Source organism: Quercus lobata, chromosome 1 (assembly GCF_001633185.2).
Source record: "Quercus lobata isolate SW786 chromosome 1, ValleyOak3.0 Primary Assembly, whole genome shotgun sequence".
Classification (NCBI taxonomy): domain Eukaryota; kingdom Viridiplantae; phylum Streptophyta; class Magnoliopsida; order Fagales; family Fagaceae; genus Quercus; species Quercus lobata.
The window spans coordinates 37,229,615-37,256,165 of NC_044904.1; the positions used below are offsets into that span (position 1 = coordinate 37,229,615).

Below are 26,551 nucleotides of genomic sequence, written 5' to 3' on the forward strand. Positions count from 1 at the left end.
CGAAGTCGTTCACATTCCCAGGAATCCCGTCAGTACCGAGACCGTTCGCATCCGCGGGGATCCCGATGACATTGAAACTGGTCACTTTCCCGAGAGTTAGGGCAATGCCGAGATTGCTCACGATCTTGGGAGAATCAAGTCAGGAATTTGGTTTCCTCAGAGGAAGGGTGGCCTCGTAATGCTGCCATGAATGCTATGAGTCGTGCTTTGCGAAAAGCAGCTCGGTCCTCGTTTTCAAATGATATCGAACGGGCTGAAATGCCGAGTAGGTTTACCCACCCACCGTTTAATTGCTACGACAGGAAAACTGACCCAGTAGAGCACGTCAGTCATTATATTCAGATGATGTCTCTACATACTCAAAATGATGTGCTGATGTGCAAGGTATTTCCTTTGAGTTTAGGACCAACCGCTTTGAGGTGGTTTAATAGGCTACGGAAGGGCTCCATACATAGTTTTTCCGAGCTAATTCAGGAGTTCGGCATTCGATTTGTGACCTGTAGTCGAGTACCACAGCCGGTAGATGCGCTTTTGTCCATGAAAATGAAGGTAGGGGAGACCCTCCGTAGTTATGCCAACTGGTACTAGGAGCTATACAATGAGATAGGCGGGGATAATGAAAGGGTCGCAGTAAGCACTTTTAGGATGGGGTTGCTTAAGGACTTCGGACTACAGGAGTCGTTGACTAAGAAGCCTCCCGAAGGCATGAGGCAGCTTATGAGACACATTGAGGAATATAAACAACTAGAGGATGACTAGCTACAAAGTAAGAGCAAAGCATCAATGATGAATCGTCCCCGGTAAAGTGGTTTTCCGTTCAGATCCCGAGGGGGCTTGACTATTCAAGAACCGGCAACACAAATGGGAGAAGTAAATGTGACATTTAAGGAACCGGTACACAGGATTCATGATCGGATTAAACACGAGCCGTATTTTCGATGGGCGAACAAGATGGGAGGAGACCCATCTAGGAGGAATCAGAATTTGTACTGCACCTATCACCGGGACAAAGGTCACACTACCGAATAGTGCCGGGTGTTGAAGGATCACCTCGGGCAATTGGTCAAGGCCAGGCATTTAAAGGAATTTGTGCTGGACTCGGGAGGATAGAGTTTCGGGGCAAGATACTCAGCAAAGGGGGAACCCTCTTCCACCTCCTGTAGGGGTGATTGAAGTTATCCATGCTGCCCCGGAGGGGCTCATTGCGGGAAGAAGGAAAGGAGTGTTGACTGTAGTATTAGTAGAGAGTCGCTTGAACGATTAGTCGCCAAAGAAGAAAATGAGGTTTGCATGAGAGCCTATTGCATTCAACGATGACAATTTGGAGGGAGCAATCCAACCACATGATGACGCATTAGTGGTCACGGCCTGAATAAGTGGCTTCTTAGTGAAAAGGGTAGTGGTAGACCAAGGAAGCGAGGCTGACGTAATGTATCCGGATTTATTCAGGGGGCTCAGACTGAAGAAGGAGGACCTTGTGAAGCACACTTCGCCCTTGGTTGGGTTTGATGGTATGGTAGTAATTTCGAAAGGGCAAATTTCACTTCCCGTAATTATAGGGGGGAAGGAGGTAGTAGTAACATTTACAATAGTAACTTCATTTTCCCCGTATACGGCGATTCTAGGAAGACTATGGATCCATTCAATGGGGGGCTGTCCCATCTACCCTGCATGTAAAGATTAAGTTCCCAACCGAGCAGGGCATTGCCGTGATAAGGGGAGACTAGCAAGTGGCAAGACAATGTCTATTGCCGTAGTTAATTGGAAGCGGGGGAATCAAGGAGAGACAACTGAACAACTAGTAAGAGACAAGGAGAAAGGATAGTCCGAACATGAGCAGGTTGGGTGAGAAGATCCATCCCAAAAGGTCCCTTTATAACAATCACAGGAGCCCCGAGAAGGAATGGGGGCTGGCTGTGCCGAGGAGTTAATAAAGGTAAAAATATTACCAGATACTAATAAGTATTTTCAGGTTGGAGCAAGTATGAAAGATGAGGATAGGGTGCAGGTGCTGTTGTTTCTGACTCAAAACATAGATGTCTTCGCTTGGAGCCCCTATGAAGTTCTCGGGGTTGATCCCGGGTTCATCGTTCACAAGCTTAATGTAGCCTCTCATATCCCCCGAAGAAGCAAAAGTCGAGGAGATCAGCCAAAGATCATGTTGAGGTAATAAGGCAGGAGTTTAAGAAGTTGAAGGAGGTCGGAGCGATAAAGGAGATCTTTTTTCCAGAGTGGCTGGCAAATACCGTGGTTATCAAGAAGAAGAACGGCAAATGGAGGGTCTGTGTAGATTTCACGAATTTAAATAAAGCATGCTTGAAGGACCCGTTTCCTATGCCAAAAATTGATCGGTTGGTGGATGCCACTTACGAGCACCCGAGGATGAGTTTCCTGGACGCCTTTCAGGGATACCATCAGATCGCTCTGGCCGTCGAGGACCAGAAGAAGATGGCATTCATATCTCCCGACGCTAATTATCATTACACCGTGATGCTCTTTAGGCTAAAGAATGCCAAGGCGACATATCAACGGATGATGACGAGGATGTTTCGAGAAAAAATTAGGCATACGGCTGAAGTGTATATTGACGACATGGTGGTAAAGAGCAAGCAAGAAGTGCGGCATGTAGAGGATCTTCAGGGGGTGTTTGAGATATTACAGAAACATAGGTTGCGCCTTAACGCAGAAAAATGTGCCTTTGGAGTGGGAGCTGGCAAATTTTTGGGATAATTAATCACCAGCCGTAGGATAGAAGTTAATCCCGACCAAATCGAGGCTGTGAAGCATCTCAGGTCGCCGAGCAATCCGAAAGAAGTACAGGTGTTGATCGGGATGTTAGCCGCTCTTAATTAATTCATCTCAAAATTTTCTGATCGCTGCCGTCCATTTTATCAGCTTTTAAAGAAGTGGAAAGGATTTCTGTGGGATGATGAATGTGAAAGAGCTTTCAAGGATCTCAAGGAATACTTGACGCAGGCACCGATGCTGATAGCACCAGAGCCCGGAAAGGACCTGTTTATGTACCTCTCGGTATCCGAACATACTGTAAGTGCTGTACTTTTAAGGGACCGGGGAATACAACAACCCGTGTATTATATTAGCAAGACCCCAGTCGACACGGAGACTAGATATTTTCCTTTAGAAAAATTGGTGTTGGCCTTAGTACATGCCACCAGGAAGTTGCCTCAGTATTTTCAAGCTCATACCGTGTATGTGTTGACCGAATAACCCCTACAGTTGTTATTGAAAATATCTGACTTCACGAGGCAGATAGCCCAGTGGGGAACATGGCTTGGGGCCTTCGACATAAGGTAGTTCAGTAAAAGGGCAGGTATTAGCTGATTTTGTGGCAGAATTTTCTCCTAAGAACCAAGGGGAAATGGTTTGTCAATTGGAGTATCGTCCGTGGAAGGTGCATGTGGACGGTGCTTCTAGCGCCATAGGGGCCGGAGCTAGGATCATCATAATTACTCTGGAAGGTATACTGTTGGAGCATTCGTTCAGGTTGGGGTTTAATACCTCCAACAATGAGGCAGAGTACGAAGTTTTGCTTGCCGGATTGAGGGCAGTCTCAAGATTGGGAGCCCGGGACGTGGAAATTTATTTGGATTCACGACTAATAGTTAATCAGGTGCAGGGAAGTTTTGAGGCCCAAGATCCCCGGATGAAAGCTGGCCATGAGTAACTTCTATACGGTGAAGGTGATCCAAGTGGCCCGGGCGCAGAACAGACATGCCGACTCCCTCGACACACTAGCATCATCAATAGCCAAGGGAATTCCCCGACTAATTAAAGTGGAGCTTGTCCCAGAACCTAGCATTAAGGTGGCAGGAGTATGAGGGCTGTAAGGGTCAAAGTCACAGCAATTGCAACATTTGGACCATGCTGGATGAATCCCATCATTGACTTCTTAGCCGAGGATCGAATCTCGAACATTGAGAAGGAAGCCAACAAGATCTGCAGGGTAGCTGCCCGATATTGGTTGTCAAAAGACTGGAAGCTCTATCAAAGGTCCTTCGGGGGACCGTACCTTTTATGCTTGCATCCAAAAAAAGTGGGCAAACTATTGGTCAAGCTGCATGAAGGGGTGTGCGGTAGCCATGTGGGAGGACGATCATTGGCGCACCGAGCAATGACTCAGGGATTTTGGTGGCACCAAATGCAGAAGGACGCCGCAGAATATGTGCGCAAGTGTGAGCAATGTCAGAAGCATGCCCCCTTATTTCACCAGCCGGCAGGCCATTTGAACCCGATTAGTAGCCCTTGGCCCTTCACACAATAGAGGCTGGATATCCTCGACCCATGTCCTCGGGCAACGGGCAATAAAAGATTCGTTTTGGTGGCTATCAATTACTTTACCAAATGGGCGAAGGCGGAAGCTCTGGCTAATATCCGAGACGTAGATGTGGAGAAATTCGTATGGAAGAATATAATCACCAGATTTGGGGTGCCGGACTCCCTTATATCAGATAATGGATTGCAATTCAATAGCCGAGCGTTTCGTGAATTTTGTAGCAACCTTGGCATCAAGAACAGATATTCCTTTCCAGCATATCCCCAAAACAATGGCCAGGCTGAGGCCGTGAACAAGGTAATCGTGAATGGCTTGAAGAGGAGGCTGGAAGGTGCAAAGGGTAACTAGACCAAGGAACTACCCAATGTTTTGTGGGCATACCGGAAAACTCCTCAGAGGTCTACGGGGGAGACCCCATTCTCTCTCACGTATGGGGCAGAAGCCGTGATACTAGCCGAGGTCAATTTGTGTAGTGCGCGAGTTTCAGAATTTAACATGTCCCAGAATGACAGTTTGCTGGTAGAGCATTTTGATTTACTTGAAGAATATCAGGATATAACGATTATACGACTAGCTGAATATCAGCAAAAGCTTGCCCGACGCTACAACCAAGATATAAGGGTAAGGGAATTCAGTGCCAGAGATCTAGTACTGAGGAAAGCCGTAGGAAGCATGCGAGATACGAATGCCAGGAAACTGGCCTAGACTTGGGAAGGACCGTATAGGATTACAGCCATTGCAAGCGTAAAAGCGTATTATCTAGAAGACATGGACGAGATACTGCTGCCCCGACCATGAAATGTTTATAATCTTAAGAAGTTTTATCAATGATCATCCATGCACGGAAAAATGTACCTTGTACTAACTAATATGATAACGATGTAACTTGTTTATGCAGGCTCAATCAACTCTATTTATTTAGCATGTCCAGTCATTAAACACGAAGGAAGGTGAAAAGATTCAAGCAGTCAGTTATATTCTAAGGACTGAAGCCTGCTTCTCGGTTTGATCCCTATCACCGAGCAGGTGGAAATCTTATTAAAAAAATATTCTAAGGACAGAAACCTGCTTCTTGGTTCGATCTCTATCACTGAGCAGGTGGAAACCTTATTCAAAAAATATTCTAAAGACTGAAGCCTGCTTCTGGGTTCGACCCCTATCATCGAGCAGGTGGAAACCTTATTCAAAAAATATTCTAAGGACTGAAGCCTGCTTCTTGGTGTCGCCATATAACGGAGTAGGTGGAAACCTTATTCAAAAAATATTCTAAGGACGGAAAAATGTCTTGTTCATTAGGAACACATACATGCACGGAAAAGCAGAAGTATTACAAAGAGGTTAGAATATAGCTGGATAATCATAAATGCGATTAAGGCAACTGGTCAGCAAATAAGCCTTAGTCAAAATCAAACATAAAAAATCAATTACTTCATCACCAAAACTTGGTGACATTAAGTTTAAACCCAAAAATTAAAAAACTATTTAGTTGCCACAGCCTAGCGATGTAAGCAAATCAACTCAAAATGAAAGTTATTAAAGTAAAGCAAAAGGGAGATGATGTAAAGCAGGTTTGGTGATCAAACGGTAAGATCCACGAGCTGCGTCTCGGCCTCCATCTTGGAAGACTAATGCTCAGATGTAGAAGGTTGGGGATGAGCATTTTCATCGGAATGGCCGTCAGTGGGGGGGTTGTTGGTGGCTTCTGTCTCGATCAATTCTACGTGAGCATCAATCTGCTCCACCAGCTCCCTTAGACTGTTCGTCTCCTCCTCATCAATAGGTCCTACATGGTTCTGCGCAGTTGGGAAGAGTCCGGAAAGGGAATCCGGCTAGGATCCCTTAGAGGGGAGTCTTCAGGCACTCCTAAGGCATGTAGGGCGGCCATCTAACCTTCCTAAAAAGACAACTGTCGAGCTTGCATTACAACCAGTTCCACGCCCTTCTCTACATTAGCAAATCTTTCATCGTACCATTTATTTTCACAAACTTCCAAGGCCGCTCGCAAATTAGCTACTTCCTCGGATAGGGTGACGTTCAGGCTTGCTGCTTTGGCCAGCTTCAAGTTCGTTTCATTTTGTTTCGATACCAGTTTTGCCGACCTTTTCTTAGCCGATGCCCGGGCTTTCTCTGCGGCAACGACTCTTTTCTCGGCAGCATTAACAGCTTTTGTTTTGTCTTTAGCAGTTTTGGCAGCCTCCTCCCTACCAGCCTTTTCCCGGTCAACCTCCTCAGAAAGATCCTTCACCCACTCATTTAGGATATGAGCCAACTGAGCGGCCTGTTGAGACGATATTAATCATGCACGGCAGTTTAAAGAAACAGCATATACTGCAATAATGAGAATGTGTGTAAAATACAAGTATACAAGGAAAGAGAGGTTACCGCGATAGTGTGCCATCGAAGTCTCCTCCCCATGGACTCGTCAATCCCATCTGCAAAGGCGCTCACGTCCTCAGGTAGAAGGAGGCCGTGCACTAAGCTTTGGGCGACATGACCCCTTTCTCCTTTCTCCCACACCCGTACGCTGGCACTAGCAGGGAGAGGCATGCCATCCAACTCAAAGGTGGGCTACCATAAATGCGTTGGTCAGGAGGAGGAAGCCACGTTTGTCCCGACCTGGGTTGGGGGCTCCTGGATAACAATACCCCTCGACGATTGGGTGGGGAGTTCGGGTCTGAGCGTCTCGTGGGCTAGTGGAGGTCAGTTCGGGGAATTGTTGTCTTTTACAAGTTCGTCTAGAAGGAGGAGGAGGTGGAGGATGAGCTGGAGGAGCTAGGCCACGTCTCTAGGGTGGCTGTTGCTGCACGGTTTGACTTGCGTCGGGGATAAAGTAGCTAACTGTTAAAGTCTTGTGGGTCACCATCTCTTCACCACAGACAGAATGCGTCCTAGAGGAGTCACTGGATTCTACAGCTTCTTGTTTGGCTTCCTGAGCGGGAGCCTCTAGTTCTACAGGTACAACTTCGTGTTGAACGGCCTTGTGAGCACGTTCTCGAAGATATCAAGATGTTACTTCGGCTGTTTCGTCCCTTATAGGTGTGAGCTCATCCGAGCATGTATATCGTCGGTCGATATCCTGAGCTTCACCTACGATAAAATTTGGAGGCAAGAAGTTCGTGTGCCGAACATCTATATAAGAGAGGAGAGGGCTGTCTACAAGGAGAGCTTGGCCAAAGGGTTGCCAAGTGGAGTACACAGGGTCCACACCGAGAATGAGATGGGATGCCTGGAGCTACCAGTCCTGATAAACAAAAATCTCCGTACATGAACTGTTCTAATATCTTGGGTAAACACCGAACCGTTTGCAGCAAAAGATAGCGAGTCAGAGTTAGGGTAAATAAAATAGCTATGAACAGAAGGGATAAAACAAATTAAAGATTAGAACGTACCCACTTCACGCCGTGATAAAGGGGGAGGGATACCACCAGCAAACCAATTGCCGCGCACCTGGACGTATTCCCCGGTAGAATTTCTATTAGAGTCTGGCAGGCATGAAATTAGCCGTACCCTCATGTCCCTAACCTTTAAATAGTAATTGGATTTCTTCTTTCCACACAAGCTGTACATGTGATTTATGTCATGATGATCTAATTGTAAACCAAATGTTTGGTTTAACCTACTCACATAACTCACGACCCGGCAAAAATTGGGGGGAAGTTGGTCGGGACACAATCCATAGTATCTAAGGGCATTAAGTAAAAGGGGGTCTATAAGAAACCTAACCCCACCCTCTAGAATAGACATCAACAGGAAAAAGGCAGTGCCTTCCCCTCTGTGGAGAGCGATTTCGCTTTTATGGCAATACATCACTTCCACGTCATCAAGAACGTTATAGTTTTGCCTAAAAGTGGCTAAGGGCACCCTGGCATTCAAAAGATAAGAAAACCCATCCTAAAAACTAAGAATCAGAAGGAGCTTGGAGAAAAGAAATTAAAGCAGAGGAAAGGGGAAGGAGACTTACTTTTGGCTCTAAGGGAGAAGAGGATTCTGGGTTTATGGACAAGTACGCAAGTGAATGCTCGATCGAGAGAAATTTTAGAGGACGAAGAATGAAAAAGTGAGAAAATGAATTGGAATGGACTATTTATAGGAGCCAGGGAAAATGGGCATCGGTTAATGAGCAATAATAAGTGTTAATTAGCAATAATGAAGCAAAAAGAAAGACCTTAGAGATACCCAGGGCAACTGACACATTCGCGTCTCGGTTTGTGAATCGACAGGTAATAATGGCGGATAAAACCAGAAGGTCAGACGCAATGCGCCTTTTGAGAAACGCATTAACGGATCTCTATAACTGCCCAAAGCACACCCATTGAGTTTCTTAGGCAACTACTGCCTCTCTGGCTCCTTGATTCGTCTCCAAAAGCCGAGAATGAATCAAAGGGGGGCTAATGTATGGCCCCTCACATCCAAGTCCATTTGGGCCTTGGGCCATGGATCAATAATATGACCCAGGGGCCCAACCTCTGTTCTGCTCGGGATCTCGGCCCGAGTCCACAAAAGGTACGAGCCCAAGCTGGGTGTTGTTCAAATGCCTGAGAAACAGATAGCCGATTCCAGCTCTCATATTGCTTGGCAAGTCGTCCTTGTGCAATATGCAGAGGTTTGGTCACACCGCCCTGTATGTGCCCGGTAGTGCCTTAGGAAACTTCGTCGCCGAGCACATTTGCTGCAGTGGGAACCATTTCCAAAGTCACTCTGTAAGGTTGAATTTATTCAACCATCTAATTGGCTTTATTCCGTGCCAAATTTGCTTGTAATTCAGCATTTAGTAACCCTGTATTTAGGTGGGTTTGATGTAAGGGTAGTGAGTGAGATAGAGTGAAGATTGCTCAAGAGTGTACAAGAAAACAGAGACTAGCGGCTGGGACTCGCGGGTGACTCGCGGCTGCAAGCCGCCAGACGCAGCACACATGCCAAGCATGCTGGAAGGTGAACAGTCATGCAAGCTGGAGTACTACAGGACAAAACAGGACAACTGGCCATACGGTTATCTCGCGACTAGATCTCGCGACTTAGTCAAGCCGCGAGCTTAAGCCGCAAGCCACCCCTGTTTTGTTAAACCTGACGTTTCACATTCCTCTCCCACTCCAGTATAAATACCCCTTTTACCCACGATTGTGAGAGAGCTTCCTGAGAGAATTTTGAGAGAGAAACCCTAAAGAAAAACAAGATTGATTCACCCACAATCTATACATTAGAGTCTCTTCAAATTCCTCAACTCTCTTCCTCTCCATTGTCAAATCCTTGAGAGACATTACACCAAACTTGATTCTCACCATTATCATTACTGTGAGAGAGCTGTTTGGATTTCTAGGAAGCAGTTAGGAAGGAACCAATCTTCATTGGTTGATGCTACGGTCTAGTAGCGGAATCCGGGAAGCTAGAAAAGAAAAAGGTTCGGCGCAACCTCGTTGGAGCAAGAAGCTTGGAGGGCTTAGGTGCACTGGGTAGATTAGGCTTGGAAGGTCTATTGCTGTCCATGTATCCCAACTGTATTTTCTAGTGGATTGTTTACCGCTTGGAGGGCGGCGGAGAGGTTTTACGCCGAGAGTTTCGGTTTCCTCTTCGATAATACATCGCGTGTTGTCTTTGTGTTTGCATCTTCCTTCCTCTCTATCTTTGCCTTTTTATTATCTGCTGTGGATTAAGTTTTGTTTTGGCTTAGATAGTTTTTAACCAATTTCATATTATAGCATATGTTAAGTTTCCGCACACTAGTTGTTTGACATATTGCTTAAATTGGTTAAGTTGTAATTTGGGGGTCTAAACGTTCAAAGGTGTTTATACACGTTTTTGAACTTTCACACTCACACCTAAACACTCGTTTACAATTAACGACATTGGACCTCTCATTGCACTAGTTTTAAAGGTAATGATAATCCCCCCACTAATAATTGGCTATAAATAGGAGGAGCTAAAGAATGGAAAGGGGATGGAATTTTGGGGAGAGAAAGATAGTCTAGAGAAAGAAACACAGAGAAAGAGAGAAAAGTGATCTCATTGAGTCTCAAAATCTAGAACGACCCAAAGTAGGATACCCAAACCCACCATACAAATAAGTTGTGAGCCCATTTAAGGTTCAGTCCAGTAACCTCGTCTTTGGCGTGCACAATATGATTGCAGGTCTCTCTTGTCAAGGCTCACACAAGCCCGAGTGGTCCATGTTTTCAGAGAGGTGAACAAATGCGTTGATTGTTTGGCTAGGAGGGGTTGCTTTATTAGGGAAAATTTTGTTATTTTTGATGCCTCAGCCTCTGTTGATTTAGTTAATTTGCTTGTGTTGGATGTTAATGGTCGGTCTGACATGCGATGAGAGACATCATGCATATATTAAATCCATGAGATTATTATTGTCTCTCCTCTCGCATCCAAACATGCATTGCAAGATGATATTGAAAGTGAGTGAACATCACATTAAAAATGAATTGTATGAAATTTTTGTCATTAGATTGACAGCCTTAGTTTTAACTTTGTTCACGCCTGAAGCATGACGAATTTGAATCTGCAATCTCCAAGCTCTATGACAATGAGAGAAGGGGAACAAATTGAGAGAGAGAGAGCTCAGTAAAAGCCCAAAATGTTTTCAGCTATTTTTGTATAATTTTTCATTGACTACAGAAAACTTTTTCTATTGTCTAACATTTTCAGATGCACAAAACATTTTATGCAAACAGGCCCTACATTTTCCCATCCAAAAAAAAAAAAAAAAAAAAAACAGTCTCTACATTTTGTACCATAGTCCCTCTTACCATACGAGGAGTAGTTGCTTTTTTAAAAGAATTCAATAATGTTGCTAAAAGTTCTTAGCTTTTAGTTTTTTGCTTTCCTTTTTTGCTTCTTTTTTTTTTTTTAACAAAATTAACTTCATTGGAAAAAAGAAAAAAAAAAGATAAAGTCAAGCTTTTTGTTACATATTTTTAATATAAAAGTTATCAAAAACTTATATCTTTTAATAAACATTATGCAAATAAGTTAACTACAATGTTCCCAAACGCACACCCATGTTTGCTCTATACCAACAAATAATTCTCCTTCTGGTTTACGGAGTTCATATTCCCAAATAGCTACAATGACTAAAATGAAAATACGTTTTGCAGCTTATTAGCTCTCCCTAGGAAAGCATCAACGATAATTACATTACATTGCAAATTCAAGGGGCTATTTCTGAATGCAGGCCAAGCTTCAACTTTGTATGAGTCAAATGACAACCACAATATGCACGCTTATGCTTGCACACATCACCTATGAGGACACAGTCACACACACCCACACGAAAGCGAGAGAGGGATGTATATGATAATGAAAAGTTAACAATCAGCTAATCAATTTTACAACAATGAATCATCACCTACAACAGATACATTTGATGCATAAATAAGAAATATAATACATAATTATAGCACATCCCTAACAACAGACCCAACAGCTAGCCCATATGGCTCTGGTCAGCATATACGACAAAGAAGCTTGAATAAAACTGTAGCCACTTTGCGGAAAGGTTGCATGATCTGCTTACTGCAACATTATTGAGGATGCTAATCAAAGCAATGGAGGAGATGGTCAGCGCCTTCTCTAGCTTGGTGTACTATTTGGATTGTCAGTAACAGGGCCCTGTGTACTATCGGGGTTAGTGTTAGTAGGACAGACACATGAAAATCGACAATACCTAGGCCTGCATTTCCAGCGCTCTTCCTTTGGAGTGCAATTGGCTTCTCGCTCTCCCAGCCAAAACTCAAGGCAGCTCATAATTTGACTCTTGAGCCAATCCGAGTCATATGCAAACCGATCTTCACCAAGCACTGAATTATCTTTTTGGTATTCATATCTGCCCCAAACCAACCAAATAAATATCTTGCTAAAAGAATGGTATAAGCTGTTGCTGAATATAGGTCCCAGACATGAAGAAACTTTCATTTATTCTATACAATCAACTCCTTAGTATGATTAGTGAGTTTGCTAGTGTGGACCACTATGGTTCCCATCCAACATCTTTTATTATGTATTCCAAAGACTAACTAAAATACATTCCAAGGCACTTTCATGTTCATGCATCTCAATGACAGCTCCTATAATTTCAGCTATAAAAAATGGGCAACCTGTTAATGACGTGGCTTGATCTTAATGAGGAATGAGGTGCATTAATTGCACCTAATGCCACATATGAACTTAATAGTCCAGTGTTAAAGTTTGAGTGGTACTAGAATACCACCGTGCCAACTTAGTTGGCTTCTCCAACTATATACATATTCAGTCTTTCATTTTTTCTCAAGCAGCAAATAGTCAAAAGCTAAATTCTCTTATCTTGAGCTTTTGTGAAAAAAGAGCTCTTTGGGTGTGTTTAGAGTTTGCATGTTGTGCCACTATTGTAATCTCCTTATTTTCTTAGTGAAACTTTCTCCTCAATGCCATTGTGGATGTTGGCCTAAGGCTGAACAACATAAATCTCTATGTTCACTATGTGACTGTTCATTCTACTTTTTTTATTCTATTTCATATAAACCCACTATTATTGACTATATTAACTACAATTGGTATCAAAACTCCGCTACCTCAACATAAACAATACTCATATAAAGAAATCACCAACATTAATTTTGCATTTACCTCAATAACAGCTCGTGTTTAGCAGGGGACAGCTTGCTACATATATTTCTATAACATCTCACCACATCATCAAGGGTCTGCACAGCCAAAGTAAAATAACAAACTATAAAAGCTTGATTTTGGAGTTGTTAATTATCCAAAACTCTTTAACTTGACCCTACATTGTTCACCATTCTACAATTATGTATGGATTCATTCCATTTGCTTGGCAAGTATGTGACTAAATGAATCACTAACCATGAACCAAATAACAGAATGAAAAAGAAACGCCCATCACTTTGCTAGAAGAGTAAGAGTATCGTTGTAAGCACTCCTTGAATACTATGATATGACTTTATAATTTCCACCTAAAAAGGTGTCCCAGAAATACATAAAATGATAAAGAAAACATCATGCAATATGGCATCTCTGATTTCTAGATTGAAATAACTAATGATTCAAGACAGAGAGGATCTTTACCTCCACAGGGAACCCTGACTTAGCTGTGTTCTCTCCAATTTCTTTGGATAAGATATAAGATGGATCCAAGGAAAAGAAATCAAAAAACTGTTTTGAGGAGAAGCTATCAGCTACTAAATTGTCCCACAGATACTTGTAGCACATTAACTGAAGCCTGTAGATAGAAATGTGCACATCATGATTTTGTGTTGATGCAGTAGCTAACAGCTGCTCATGTCAATCACTTTGAAACATATGCATTTTAATTTGTATACCTTCCATTTCTTCTCTGTGGTTCTGCAGGAAGTGTATCTTGCACACGAGTCTTGATGTCAACTAAGATCGGGTTTCTATCAGTTTCAGTTACTGGCATTCGAACCTCATCAACCATTCCCACCATCCAGACACCTTCTGCAAAGCCTATTCTGGTGAAGTATAGTCCATCAGAAAGGTAAAAAGAAATATTAAAGATCAGTTCTCCATTTTTTTTATTGCCCTCTTATCAAATTTTAGAAAACCATTGTCTCAGTTAAAAACAGGAAAAAAAACTATATGTATATAATCATCATCATCACCATAATATTACCAAACTAACCCCATTGCTTTGCCAAAGGCAAGGGGATGATTTATAAATTTCTTCTTCACCGTTCATTTTCCACACAGATTTTAAATATCCAAAACATTAAAACAATGATTTTAAATTATTAGTACTGTTCCAATGACATTTTTAAGACAATGATTCTTAGATTAAGATACAGAAACATGTCACATTGAACTCAATTTTAAGGTAAGCATCTCTTTACAATCTCAGATTCACATTCAGGCCATACCATTGGTTCATATCAGGGTCTCAGGGTAAAATTATTCCCCTGAACATTATATTTATATATTTTCTACTATATCAATATGCCTTGTAAGAAAAAACAGGATATTTGAAAGTCTGGATAGATCTCCCAATAAAAAATCTAACCTAATGCCCTTTTGTGGCCAACAAAATTTTGTTAACAACCACAATCAGGGGAAAATAATTATATGCCATGTGATGGTTGGAAGATATTTAAACCATGTGGAGCAGGAAATTGAATTAGATTTAACCACACAGGATTGAACTTACAGTGGCAGCTCTCGTGTTAATCCGTCAAGCAATAATTGATTTGCACCAATTATAAAATTCGTAAGCTTCACAGCCCATGCATCCTCATCTGATTTGACATGAAGATCCACTTTTTTTACAACCTACCCAGAAATCCAATCAGGATCAGATTATTGTACAATGTGAGTTTGGGAGGACAAACAAACTGACCAACAGAAAACAAAGCATTCAGTTTGCTGACCAAAATGTGTAGAAAAAAAATTATTTAGTTGATGTCTAATATGTAATTACTATGTCCAAGTATGCTATCTATGTTCTCCGTCACTTTGCAAATATTACCTACTTAACACCAATTATTTACTTACCAAAAAAAGGGCACCTTAAAAAAGAAAATGTTAAATATTCCAAATTGTATACCTCTTCTTCAAGTTTTGCATGGCGAGCTTGACCTGTTTTCATAGCTTCAGTATTCTTTCTCTGTCCAGAGAGAAGACGAAACTCCATTTTTTTTTCACACCATTCCTATCATGATCATGAAATGAGAATGAAAGTGATATGAGTATGTTTCAAATTTGAAAAGTTGCATGGACTAATAACTTCGCTTCACTAAATCAAATAATAATGAACAAATTAGAAAATTATTTAGTTGATGTCTAATATGTAATTACTATGTCCAAGTATGCTATCTATGTTCTCCGTCACTTTGTAAATATTACTTACTTAACACCAATTATTTACTTACCAAAAAAAGGGCACCTTAAAAAAGAAAATGTTAAATATGCCAAATTGTATACCTCTTCTTCAAGTTTTGCATGGCGAGCTTGACCTATTTTCATAGCTTCAGTATTCTTTCTCTGGCCAAAGAGAAGACGAAACTCCATTTGTTTTTCACACCATTCCTATCATGATCATGAAATGAGAATGAAAGTGATATGAGTGTGTTTCAAATTTGAAAAGTTGCATGGACTAATAACTTCGCTTCACTAAATCAAATAATAATGAACAAATTAGAAAATTTTCTACAACAAAACACGACATATTAAGCTTGAATTTTCAGTTGGCACATATGATTTAACATCTTAAAAGGGCCAAAAAAATATATGAAGAGAGAGGGATAAATTCTGGGTAGTTCCTAATTGCCAGCACAACCTTTTACTGTTTAGATTTGCAATCCTCCTAGGTGTGATTTCAAACATTATTCACTGATAGGCATTGTGAGAGTACTCAGCTGGTTGGGTAGTACAAGAGAATTTAATAGAAATTGAAAATACAGTTTAGTAGTTTGGGTTGCCTATAGAAAGGCTGCCAAATAAATAAATAGATGCCTGCAAAACCAGCGACTGAAATGGATGTCTGATCCACAAGAATATGTGTTTCCACCAAATAGCATGAAGGATGTCCCCTCCTGTTTTTTCATATCAGCTTACTCTCTTACTTATGAGCTATATGCGTACATTTTCCCACCTTACCGGATGCTCAGTAGATGACTGACAAGAGGAATCTAATCAAGGAGTTTGGAATGAGAAAAAGAAATGCCATATTCATAAGAGTCAATTTGATGTAAACCATTCAAGACGGTAAGGCCATACAATACACAAGCAAGATCAAGATGATGGGCTGGCAGACTTGAACCTATACAATTTGAACTTCATGGAGGTGAAGTCGATTGCTTAACTACATCCTGAAGCATCTGCTTCACAACAACAACTTTCAATGCACTTCATGAGCAAATCAATTTGACTGATAAGTATAAAAGACCTTGAGCACTTTGACGAATAATCAAGCATGGATTTCCATCGTATATACTGAGAACCAATTTATGACCAACCTTAATTATCTTGCAGCATAAAGGCCATTACCTAGTGTCAGTCCCACCAAAGTGGACTGTAGGGAGGAAAAGGGAACTTGTGCCTTACAAGTTACTGTTGGGCTTTATGGAGCCTAGTTTTGTTTGATCTGGTTCGACGACCTGACCCGACCCGAATTATATTGCGTGGTTTTTAATGGGAGATTTACTGAGGCTTAGTCTGTTGAGTGAAGGCTTGGGCTGATAAAAATTTTTGGCCCGTTTTGTATATATAGAAACCAACTTTGGCGATTAAGGTTTTTAGAGGTGGTGTTGTCGTGTTTTTTGAGAGTGAGAATATTTGTAGCCGCACTTTGTATTTTTCCCTGATAATAGTGAAATCTCTGCAACTCTGTGGACGTAGACAAATTGCCGAACCACGTAAATACTGTTTTGTGTGTGTGATTGTTTTTCTTTGGCGTGTGTTTTCTCTATTTTTTTTGTTCCTCACAGGTTGGAATTTTGGGTTAAATTCCCTACAACTGGTATCAGAGCCTAGGGTTAGGTTTGAGTGGGAGCAATGGCAGAGGAAGCAGGAAAGGCGTCTAGAATAGAAAATTTTGATAGCATAGACTTTGCGTATTGAAGGATGCAGATTGAAGATTATCTCTATGGGAGGAAATTACATCTGCCTCTTTTGGGGAAAAAACTTGAGACTATGAAGGCTGAGGAATGGGCGCTTCTTGACAACAGGTTCTGGGAGTTATTAGGTTAACTCTGTCTAGGTCTATTGCACACAATGTTGTAAAGGAGAAGACCACAGTAGATCTGATGAAGGCTTTGTCTGGTATGTATGAAAAGCCATCCGCAAACAACAAGGTGCATCTGATGAAGAAATTGTTCAATATGAAGATGGTAGAGAATGCATCAGTAGCACAACATCTGAACGAATTTAACACTATCACAAATCAATTGTCGTCTGTAAAAATTGATTTTGATGATGAGATTTGTGCTCTGATCGTCTTGGCTTCTTTGTCAAATAGTTGGGAGGCAATGAGGATGGCAGTAAGCAATTCTACAGGAAATGAAAAGTTCAAGTACAATGATGTACGAGATTTAATTCTGGCTGAAGAGATTCGCAGAAGAGATGCAGACGAAACCTCAAGATCTGGTTCTGCCTTAAACCTTGAGACAAGAGGTAGAGATAATGACAGAAATACAAACCGGGGTAGATCAAAATCCAAAAATTCTAATCGAAACAGAAGCAAATCTAGATCAGGCCAACAAGTACAATGTTGGAACTGTGGGAAAATAGGTCACTTTAGGAGGCAATGCAAAAGTCCTGAGAAGAAGAATGAAGATGATTCTGCTAATGCTGTAACAGAAGAGGTACAGGATGCATTTCTTCTTGGAGTAGACAATCCACTTGATGATTGGATTTTGGATTCAGGAGTTTCGTTTCACACCATTCCACACCGAGAAATCATACAAAATTATGTTGCAGGTGATTTTGATAAGGTGTATTTGGCTGATGGTTCAGCCTTGGACATTGTAGGTATGGGAGACGTTCGGATATTGTTGCCCAATGGATCTGTTTGGTTACTAGAGAAGGTTCGACATATTTTTGACCTGAGGAGGAATCTAATTTCTGTTGGACAACTTAATGATGAAGGACATGCAATACTATTTGTTGGTGGTACTTGGAAGGTTACAAAGGGAGTTAGGGTATTGGCTCGTGGAAAGAAGATTGGTACTCTATATATGACCTCATGTCCAAGAGACACAATTGCAGTTGCTGATGCAAGTACTGATACAAGCCTATATCACCGCAGACTTGGTCACATGAGTGAGAAAGGGATGAAGATGCTGCTGTCAAAAGGAAAACTACCAGAATTGAAGTCCATTGATTTTGACATATGTGAAAGTTGCATCTTAGAAAAACAGAAAAATGTGAGCTTTTTGAAAACTGGCAGGACACTGAAGGCTGAAAAATTGGAATTAGTACACACTGATTTGTGGAGGCCTTCTCCGGTTGCATCCCTTGGAGGTTCAAGGTATTACATCACTTTTATTGATGACTCAAGCGGAAAGGTATGGGTTTATTTTTTGAAAAATAAATCTGATGTATTTGAAACTTTTAAGAAGTGGAAGGCCATGGTTGAGACAGAAACAGGTTTGAAAGTAAAATGTTTGAAGTCAGATAATTGAGGAGTGTACATAGATGGAGGGTTTAGTAAGTATTGTGCTGCACAGGGAATTAGGATGGAGAAGACCATTCTTGGGATACCACAGCAGAATGGTGTGGCTGAGCGCATGAACAGAACTCTCAATGAGCATGCTAGGAGTATGAGGTTGCATGCTGGACTACCAAAAACTTTCTGGGCTGATACTATTAGCACTGCAGCTTACCTGATAAACCGAGGACCATCAGTTCCCATGGAGTTTAGACTTCCTGAAGAGGTTTGGAGCGGTAAAGAGGTAAAGTTTTCACATTTAAAAGTTTTTGTTGTGTTTCTTATATTCATATTGATTTTGATGCTTGTAGTAAACTTGATGCGAAGTCTAAAATATGTTTTTTCATTGGCTATAGTGATGAGAAATTTGGCTATAGGTTTTGGGATCAACAAAACAGGAAAATCATCAGAAGTAAAAATGTGATATTTAATGAACAGGTTATGTACAAGGACAGATCAATTGTAGTGTCAGACGTTACAGAGATAGATCAAAAGAAATCTGAGTTTGTCAACTTAGATGAATTGACTGAAAGTATGTTGAATGCCAAAATTTCACAAGAAAGCTCATTCCATGAAAAGTAAAGAAGGCCCAATTTAAGCAGCGAGAAGAATCAACATTAAGGCCCTATTTATGTTCAGATTTCCAGCAAAAAAGGCCAATAAAAAATCCACAAAATCCAGTGAAAGAACTAGACCGGGATACCCAAAGACTGCCAGAGGCCCGGGATCCTCGGGTAATGCAGCACAGCTAATGTGGGATTGAGACAGCTCAAGAGAGGTACCACGAAATATAAGAAATGAAGAATAGATATGTCCTTCTTAAGTACCCAGTGGTGCAGCAAAGAATCAGAAAGTATAAAGTAAACATTCATGAACAAATGAGCTGTACCACAAGGAACCAAGAATGAGAAAACCATAAGTAGAAGCGACTGGAAGGGAACTTTCAACCCAGCAGTAAAAGATTCCAACTATTTGGGAACAATGACAGCAAGGAAAAACAACCAAAAGCTGAGTCTGAAAAGTAAGAAATCTTGAAAAAAGAGAGATTGAAGGTCAGCTGCCCAAGGATGCTCCAGAATGGAAAGTCAGCAAGTGACTTTTAGAGAAACAGCACTAAAAGATGAAAACTATGAGAAAAAAGAGAAGAGACCAGCCCTTGTGCAACTGTCATAGCACAAGCTCTGAGGGGCAAAAGAGAGAAATCACTAGTACTTCGGAACCCTAGAAAACACACTATAAAAGGAAGAGAAAACCCATGTTGAGAGGGGGGGATTTTCAGTAGGAAGAATATCATAACAGAGTCATTAGAACTTTGTAAAATTTAAGAAAAACAGAGGAACGTCTTCCGGTATCCCAGAAACAGCCACTATAGCACATACTTGGATTCAAAAGGATTCAAACTTTGCAAGTCTTAGAGGCTTGGATAGCCATCGAAGTCTGTAATTTTTGAACTTATTTGAACCTTGTATCACGTCTTAGTAAGTACATTTGTAATCCACAATTAAGAAAAATAATGAAATATCTCATATTGATTTGAGAATTTCTAACAATTACTTTGCATATTTCTTTATTATATTATCTTCCTTATTACTTCTTACTGCTCAATACATATATTCTTGCTTGTTAATTTTTCCTTTTACTCAGCCAAAAGCTGAGTCTTTTGCCCAAGCAAAGCCACTCAGACTTGAGTTCCAAATCTCACAAGTTTTGTACAAAAGCACTAAGTCTGTGAGAATTGGGGTCAGGATCCTCGTAGCTGAATCATTCGCATGAAATTTATTTACATATATGTATATGTATTAATATATATATCATAATCTAAGAAACTAACAATTATTTGAAGATATGTGCATTGTATAGTTGTTCTTGTGTAGGACCTATAGAGGTAAAAGGAAATGACAAAACTCCATTGCATAACAAGCATAGAGAAAGATTGTATAGTGCAGAGAATCAGTATTCTGGATTCTTACAGGCCTAATACGCCCCAGGATCCCACGACAGTACGCCTAGGGTACCAAGTGAAGGAATTCTTTAAAATGTTTATACGATAAAAGATAAGCCTTAAATATTCTATTTCAATCTTTTTCTCATTATGAATATCTATTTACTTATTTTGTAAGAGTAAATGGTCATTTTATGATACTAAAACACTTATAATGGTATTTTATTACTTAGGAGGAATCGCATTTTTGCCTAAAGGAGATTTATGTGACTTGCACACAACTTGGTTCGTAATCAGTCCCCATTTAGCTGCGATGAATCAAGCCCAGTCCACCAAACTACAACTATTTGGCCCAAGATCCTTGGGCTTGTGTGCTAAAGAAAAAAAGCACTCTCACAAAGTATTGTCCAGAAAATGGGTGAAAAAGATAAGGAGAATGTAAATTCACAAGTAGATCTGAGTACACCTGTAACTGAAGTTCGCAGATCTTCCAGGAACATTAAACCTTCACAGCGTTATTCACCTGTTTTAAATTATCTCCTGTTGACTGATGGTAGTGAGCCAGAGTGTTATGATGAAACCTTGCAAAATAAGAATTCAAGCAAATGGGAGTTAGCCATGAAGGATGAGATGGATTCCTTGTTGAGGAATCAGACATGAGAACTGATTGAATTGCCAGTAGGAAAAAAGGTTTTGCACAACAAATGGGTATACAGAATAAAGAATGAGCATGATGGTAGCAAACATTACAAGGCCAGATTAGTTGTTAAAGGGTTCCAGCAGAAAGAGGGCATTGACTACACAGAGATATTTTCTCCAGTTGTGAAGATGTCAACAATCAGACTGGTACTGGGAATGGTGGCTACAGAAAACTTACATCTTGAGCAGTTAGATGTGAAGATAGCATTCCTTCATGGTGACTTGGAGGAAGACCTTTACATGATTCAGCCAAAAGGGTTCATTGTTCAGGGACAAGAGAATCTAGTCTGCAAACTGAGAAAGAGCTTGTATGGTCTAAAACAAGCTCTTAAACAGTGGTACAAGAAATTTGACAGTTTTATGCATAGAATTGGGTTCAAGAGATGTGAAGCTGATCACTGTTGCTATGTTAAGTCTTTTGACAATTCTTACATCATATTACTGTTGTATGTGGATGATATACTTATTATAGGGTCTAGCATTGAGAAGATTAATAATCTGAAGAAACAATTGTCCAAACAGTTTGCAATGAAGGATTTGGGAGCTGCAAAGCAAATCCTTGGTATGAGAATCATTAGAGACAAGGCTAATGGTACATTGAAGCTTTCACAGTCAGAGTATGTGAAGAAGGTTCTCAGCAGGTTCAACATGAATGAAACTAAACCAGTGAGTACACCCTTGGGTAGTCATTTCAAACTAAGCAAAGAACAGTCATCGAAGACAGAAGAAGAAAGGGACCACATGAACAAGGTGCCCTATGCCTCAGCTATTGGCAGCTTGATGTATGCTATGGCGTGTACAAGGCCAGACATTGCACATGCAGTGGAAGTTGTGAGCAGATTCATAAGTAGGCCTGGAAAGCAGCATTGGGAGGCAGTCAAGTGGATTCTGAGATATCTGAAGGGTTCGTCAGATACATGTCTTTGCTTCACAAGTGCAAGTTTGAAACTGCAGGGTTATGTAGATGTTGATTTTGCTGGTGATATTGATAGTAGAAAGAGTACTATTGGTTTGTTTTTACTCTGGGTGGTACAGCTATATCATGAGTTTCAAATCTACAAAAGATTGTTACTTTGTCTACTACAAAAGCTGAGTATGTTGCAGCAACTGAAGCTGGAAATGAGATGATTTGGCTACATGGTTTTTTAGATGAATTGGGTAAGAAGCAGGAGATGGGCATTCTACACAATGACAGTCAGAGTGCAATTTTTTCTTGCCAAAAATTCGGCTTTTCATTCAAAGTCGAAGCATATACAAACAAAATACCACTTTATTTGTTACCTTGTTGAAGATAAGTTGGTAATACTTGAGAAGATTTGTGGATCTAAGAACCCGGCAGACATGTTGACTAAGGGTGTCACTATTGAGAAGCTGAAGCTGTGTGCAGCTTTAGTTGGTCTTCTAGCTTGAGGACAGGAGGATGAGTTGCAGGGATGAGGGGATTGTGTGTTTGGAGGATTGCGGTTGATGTTGGTGATTGAACTAGTCTCCAAGTGGGAGATTTGTTGGGCTTTTATGGAGCCTAGTTTTGTTTGATCCAGTTCGATGATCCAACCTAACCCAAATAATATTGCGTGGGTTTTAATGGGAGATTTACTGAAACTTAATCCGTGGAGTATAAGCTTGGGTTGATAGGCCCAAGTCGGAGCGCTCATGGACAAGTCTCTTGGGGGTTTGGGAACGCCCCCAGGAAAAAAATTTTGGCCCGTTTTGTATATATAGAAACCGACTTTGGTGATTAGGGTTTTTAGAGGTGGTGTTGTCGTGTTTTTTGAGAGTGAGAATATCTGTAGCCACACTTTGTATTTTTTTTTGATAATAGTGAAATCCCTGCAACTCCGTGGATGTAGGCAAATTGCCGAACCATGTAAATATTGTCTTGTGCGTGTGATTGTTTTTTTTTTTTTGCGTGTGTTTTCTCTATTTTTTTGTTTCTCACAAGTTGGGATTTCGGGTTAAATTCCCTACAGTTACAACCCAAAACCATCACCATTTCAACAAACAAAAGGCTTTAACCTATTAAGGCAACTTTGTGATAATTTCAAGGGCTCAACTTCTCCAGCAAGAAACCAAAGAATTCGATGTCTTGGAAACAAGAATTTGACTCTTTAACAAAGAAAAAGCAACCATTTGAAAGCAAAAGAATAAGACTAACTAAGCGTTCTCCAAGTAATCTTATAAAGTCACCCCTTATTAATTTTCAAATTACTTTATTCACTACTTTATCCACTTATAAATTAGATCCTCAAAATAAAAATTATATATATAAAATAAAAACATAAGTTTTTTTTTTTTTTTTTGACTAAAAAAAAGCTTCATTGCACATGAGATGAGGCTAATATTAATTAAATTCGTGGTTTTGAATAATATTCCCAAACAAGGTCATATAGACATATACATCAATCAATGTGTCACAATGTAATCTTCAAAGGTCAAACTACAATTAAACATGAAAATTTAATAAAAATAAATCAAACCCGTTTCCCAAACCCCTCCAAAAAAAGAACTCCATACCGTTGCAGTGATATCTGTGACAAACAAGCCAGTCTTGTTCCTAAAGCGGTGGAAAAACGAGCCAGCCACTCCGCTCTTCTTCTTCTGGTTACTCCTAAGGCTTCCCAAATCTTCAATATCGGAGGGTTCTGTACAAAACGAGAACCTCCTTTTGGCTCGGAGGGTGATTAACTGAATAGACCTCGCGTTTCTCTGGAACGACTCATACTGAGAGTGAGACTGAGACTGAGAGGTTGAACAAATTGCAGGGACTGCAGAGGAAGAGAGTGAAGAGCGAGTAGAGGCCAAGGAAGCTTCAATGGAAGCCATTTCTTCCATTTCTTCTTCACTCACGAGCTCGGTTGGAATGTCAACACCACAACTGTTGCAATTGTAGTTGGTGGTGGTGTTAAAGGGTAACTCGGAGTGTGACTCGTTCATTTTTGCGAGAGCTAGTTAGGCTATGAGAGAGAGAGAGTCGAGGAGGAGAAATGAAATGAACGTTGGCAATGCTTGTAAAAGTAGTCGTTACAGGTGTGGAATCTTTTTTAACATTTTATAGCTTCCTTTGGTCTGAAGGTTCCTGCGTTTCAGACCCGTTGGCGTTGGGTTGTGTTGTACTTGTACGAATGGAAAACGAAGTCGAAAAAGCTACTATTATTAAGCTCTTCTAAAAACGATTAATGCAGTTTCCTGGGGCATTAATGGCTTAAACAAGTTTGTTAATCAGATTAAGTTGAATCTTTACGCCTTTTACTTTTATGGATTCCCTTGACTTTTAGGAGCTACAAATCTACAATATTGTGATTGGTTTACTCTTTCTCGTGGAAAGTCGGAAACTACGGCCATGTTTGGTTCGAATATATATATATATATATATATGGTCATGCTAACGAGTGCCTAAACGCATTTGTTAACAATTCATTTTAGGTAAGTTTTGACATCACTTTTATGAGAAATGAAAAAAATGTCAAAACATTAATTGTTTTTTTTTTTTTTTTCCATAAAAACTTTCTTTAACTAGATTCTTAATCAGTACCCTAAAGTCACTCGTTAGCATTTCTCATATATATATGTATATATATATTTATTTATTTAATTAGATTAAGTTGAATCTTTACGCCTTTTACTTTTATCGATTCCCTTGACTTTTAGGGCTACAATATTGTGATTGGTTCACTTTTTCTCGTGGAAAGTCAGAAACTACGGCCATGTTTGGTTTGAGGGTCCTCAATTTTCATATATATATATATATATATATATTTATTTATTTATTTATTTTGGTAACTCAATTTTCATATGTCCACACTTAAATCTCATCACTCAAAATGGTAAGAGAAAGTAAAAGTTTAAGAGAAATGAGAGAAAAATAAAAAATAAAAAATAAAAGCAGGTAGTGAACAGTAGTATAGTTGCCTGTTGGTGAGCATTATTGTTCTACCACTTATGGCGACTTTACATGTGAGTGGGATCCATTTAGTTCAGTAGAATTATTACATTGGCATTGTAATTCAATTTTCATAACTTAAAAACACTAAAATTTGTTCTCATTTTCAATCACTCTGACTTTTTTCTTTTTTCTTTTATTATGAGTGATGAAAGTAGAAAATCAAGCCTAACAGATTGAAATGATGTAGGCCCAAAAAAAAAAAAAAATGATTAAGGGTGAAGAGAATTGAGTAATAAGTGATAAAAATTACTCAAACCAAACATGTCCTACATGGTTCTGTTTGTATGCTCCTACTTTAGAAAAGAACTACGTGGAGCCTTAATAAGTTAGCAAAGTAAGCAAAGAACTCTGATCTCATTTTTTTTTTTTTTTAATTAAAAACATGTGGGTGGGATCTACTTAGTTCTATAGAATTATTAAATTGCTATTGTAACTCTGTTTTCATAATTTAAAAACACTAAAATTTGTTCTCATTTTCAATCACTCTGACCTTTTTTTTTTTTTTTTTTTGGTTATGAGTGATGAAAGTGAGAAAGAAAATCAAGCCTAACAGGTTGAAATGATGTAGGCCCAAAAAAAAAATGATTAAGGGTGATAAGAATTGAGTAAAAAGTGATAAAAATTACTCAAACCAAACATGTCCTACATGGTTCTATCCCTATGCTCCTACTTTAGAAAAGAACTACGTGGAGCCTTAATAAGTAAGCAAAGAACTCAGTTCTCAAAAAAAAAAAAATTTAAATTAAAAACATGTGGGTGGGATCCACTTAGTTCTATAGAATTATTAAATTGCCATTGTAACTCTGTTTTTCATAATTTAAAAACACTAAAATTTGTTCTCATTTTCAATCACACTAACTTTTTTCTTTTTTTTTTTCTTTTTTTCTTTTTTTTTGGTTATGAGTGATGAAAAGTGAGAAAGAAAATCAAGCCTAACAGGTTGAAATGATGTAGGCCCAAAAAAAAATGATTGAGGGTGATGAGAATTGAGTAATAAGTGATAAAAATTACTCAATCCAAACATGTCCTACATGGTTCCGTCCCTGTGCTCCTACTTTAGAAAAGAACTACGTGGAGCCTTAATAAGTAAGCAAAGTAAGCAAAGAACTCTACTCTCATTTATATATATATATATATATATATATAAAATAAAAATAAAAATTAATGTTGTACTTTGCTTAGGGACGGAACATTAATAAGTAAGCAAAGTAGAACATGCAAAGATTATTCTAATAGTGGAGATGCAAAGTGTGATGGTTGAGTTGAGGGCGTTGAGAGATGGCCTATATTTAGCCATTCAGCTAGGAATAAACTTTCTTGAAGTGGAACTTGATGCCAAGGTAATAGTGGAGATGCTTAACAGCGCTGATTGTTTTAATAGAAAACACTCCCCTCTATTTCATGATTGCAGGTCCCTCTTGTCAAGGCTCACACAAGCCCGGGTGGTCCATGTTTTCAGAGAGGTGAACAAATGCGCTGATTTTTTGGCTAGGAGGGGTTGCTTTATGAGGGAAA

General features: G+C 39.9%; 1 protein-coding gene across 1 annotated transcript; it reads right to left on the bottom strand.

The window, feature by feature from the left end:
• Window positions 1-11,405: 11,405 nt before the first annotated feature.
• On the bottom strand, window positions 11,406-24,159 carry LOC115989194 (exonuclease V, chloroplastic-like). Its single transcript, XM_031112862.1, has 8 exons — window positions 23,608-24,159; window positions 15,227-15,331; window positions 14,850-14,954; window positions 14,454-14,575; window positions 13,615-13,764; window positions 13,361-13,514; window positions 12,902-12,978; window positions 11,406-12,122 (listed from the first exon to the last, which is right to left on the bottom strand). The coding sequence occupies exons 1-8, from the start codon at window positions 24,025-24,027 to the stop codon at window positions 11,870-11,872; spliced, it is 1,386 nt and encodes a 461-aa protein (XP_030968722.1). The 5' UTR covers window positions 24,028-24,159; the 3' UTR covers window positions 11,406-11,869.
• Window positions 24,160-26,551: the final 2,392 nt, after the last annotated feature.

Excerpts from the sequence above, each read along its gene's own strand:
- LOC115989194 (XM_031112862.1), bottom strand. The coding sequence starts at position 24,027 with ATGAACGAGTCACACTCCGAGTTACCCTTTAACACCACCACCAACTAC. Across the intron at positions 15,332-23,607 it reads TCACAGATATCACTGCAACG|GAATGGTGTGAAAAACAAAT; the intron begins GTATGGAGTTCT and ends TGATCATGATAG. Across the intron at positions 12,979-13,360 it reads AGTCAGGGTTCCCTGTGGAG|ACCCTTGATGATGTGGTGAG; the intron begins GTAAAGATCCTC and ends TTGGCTGTGCAG.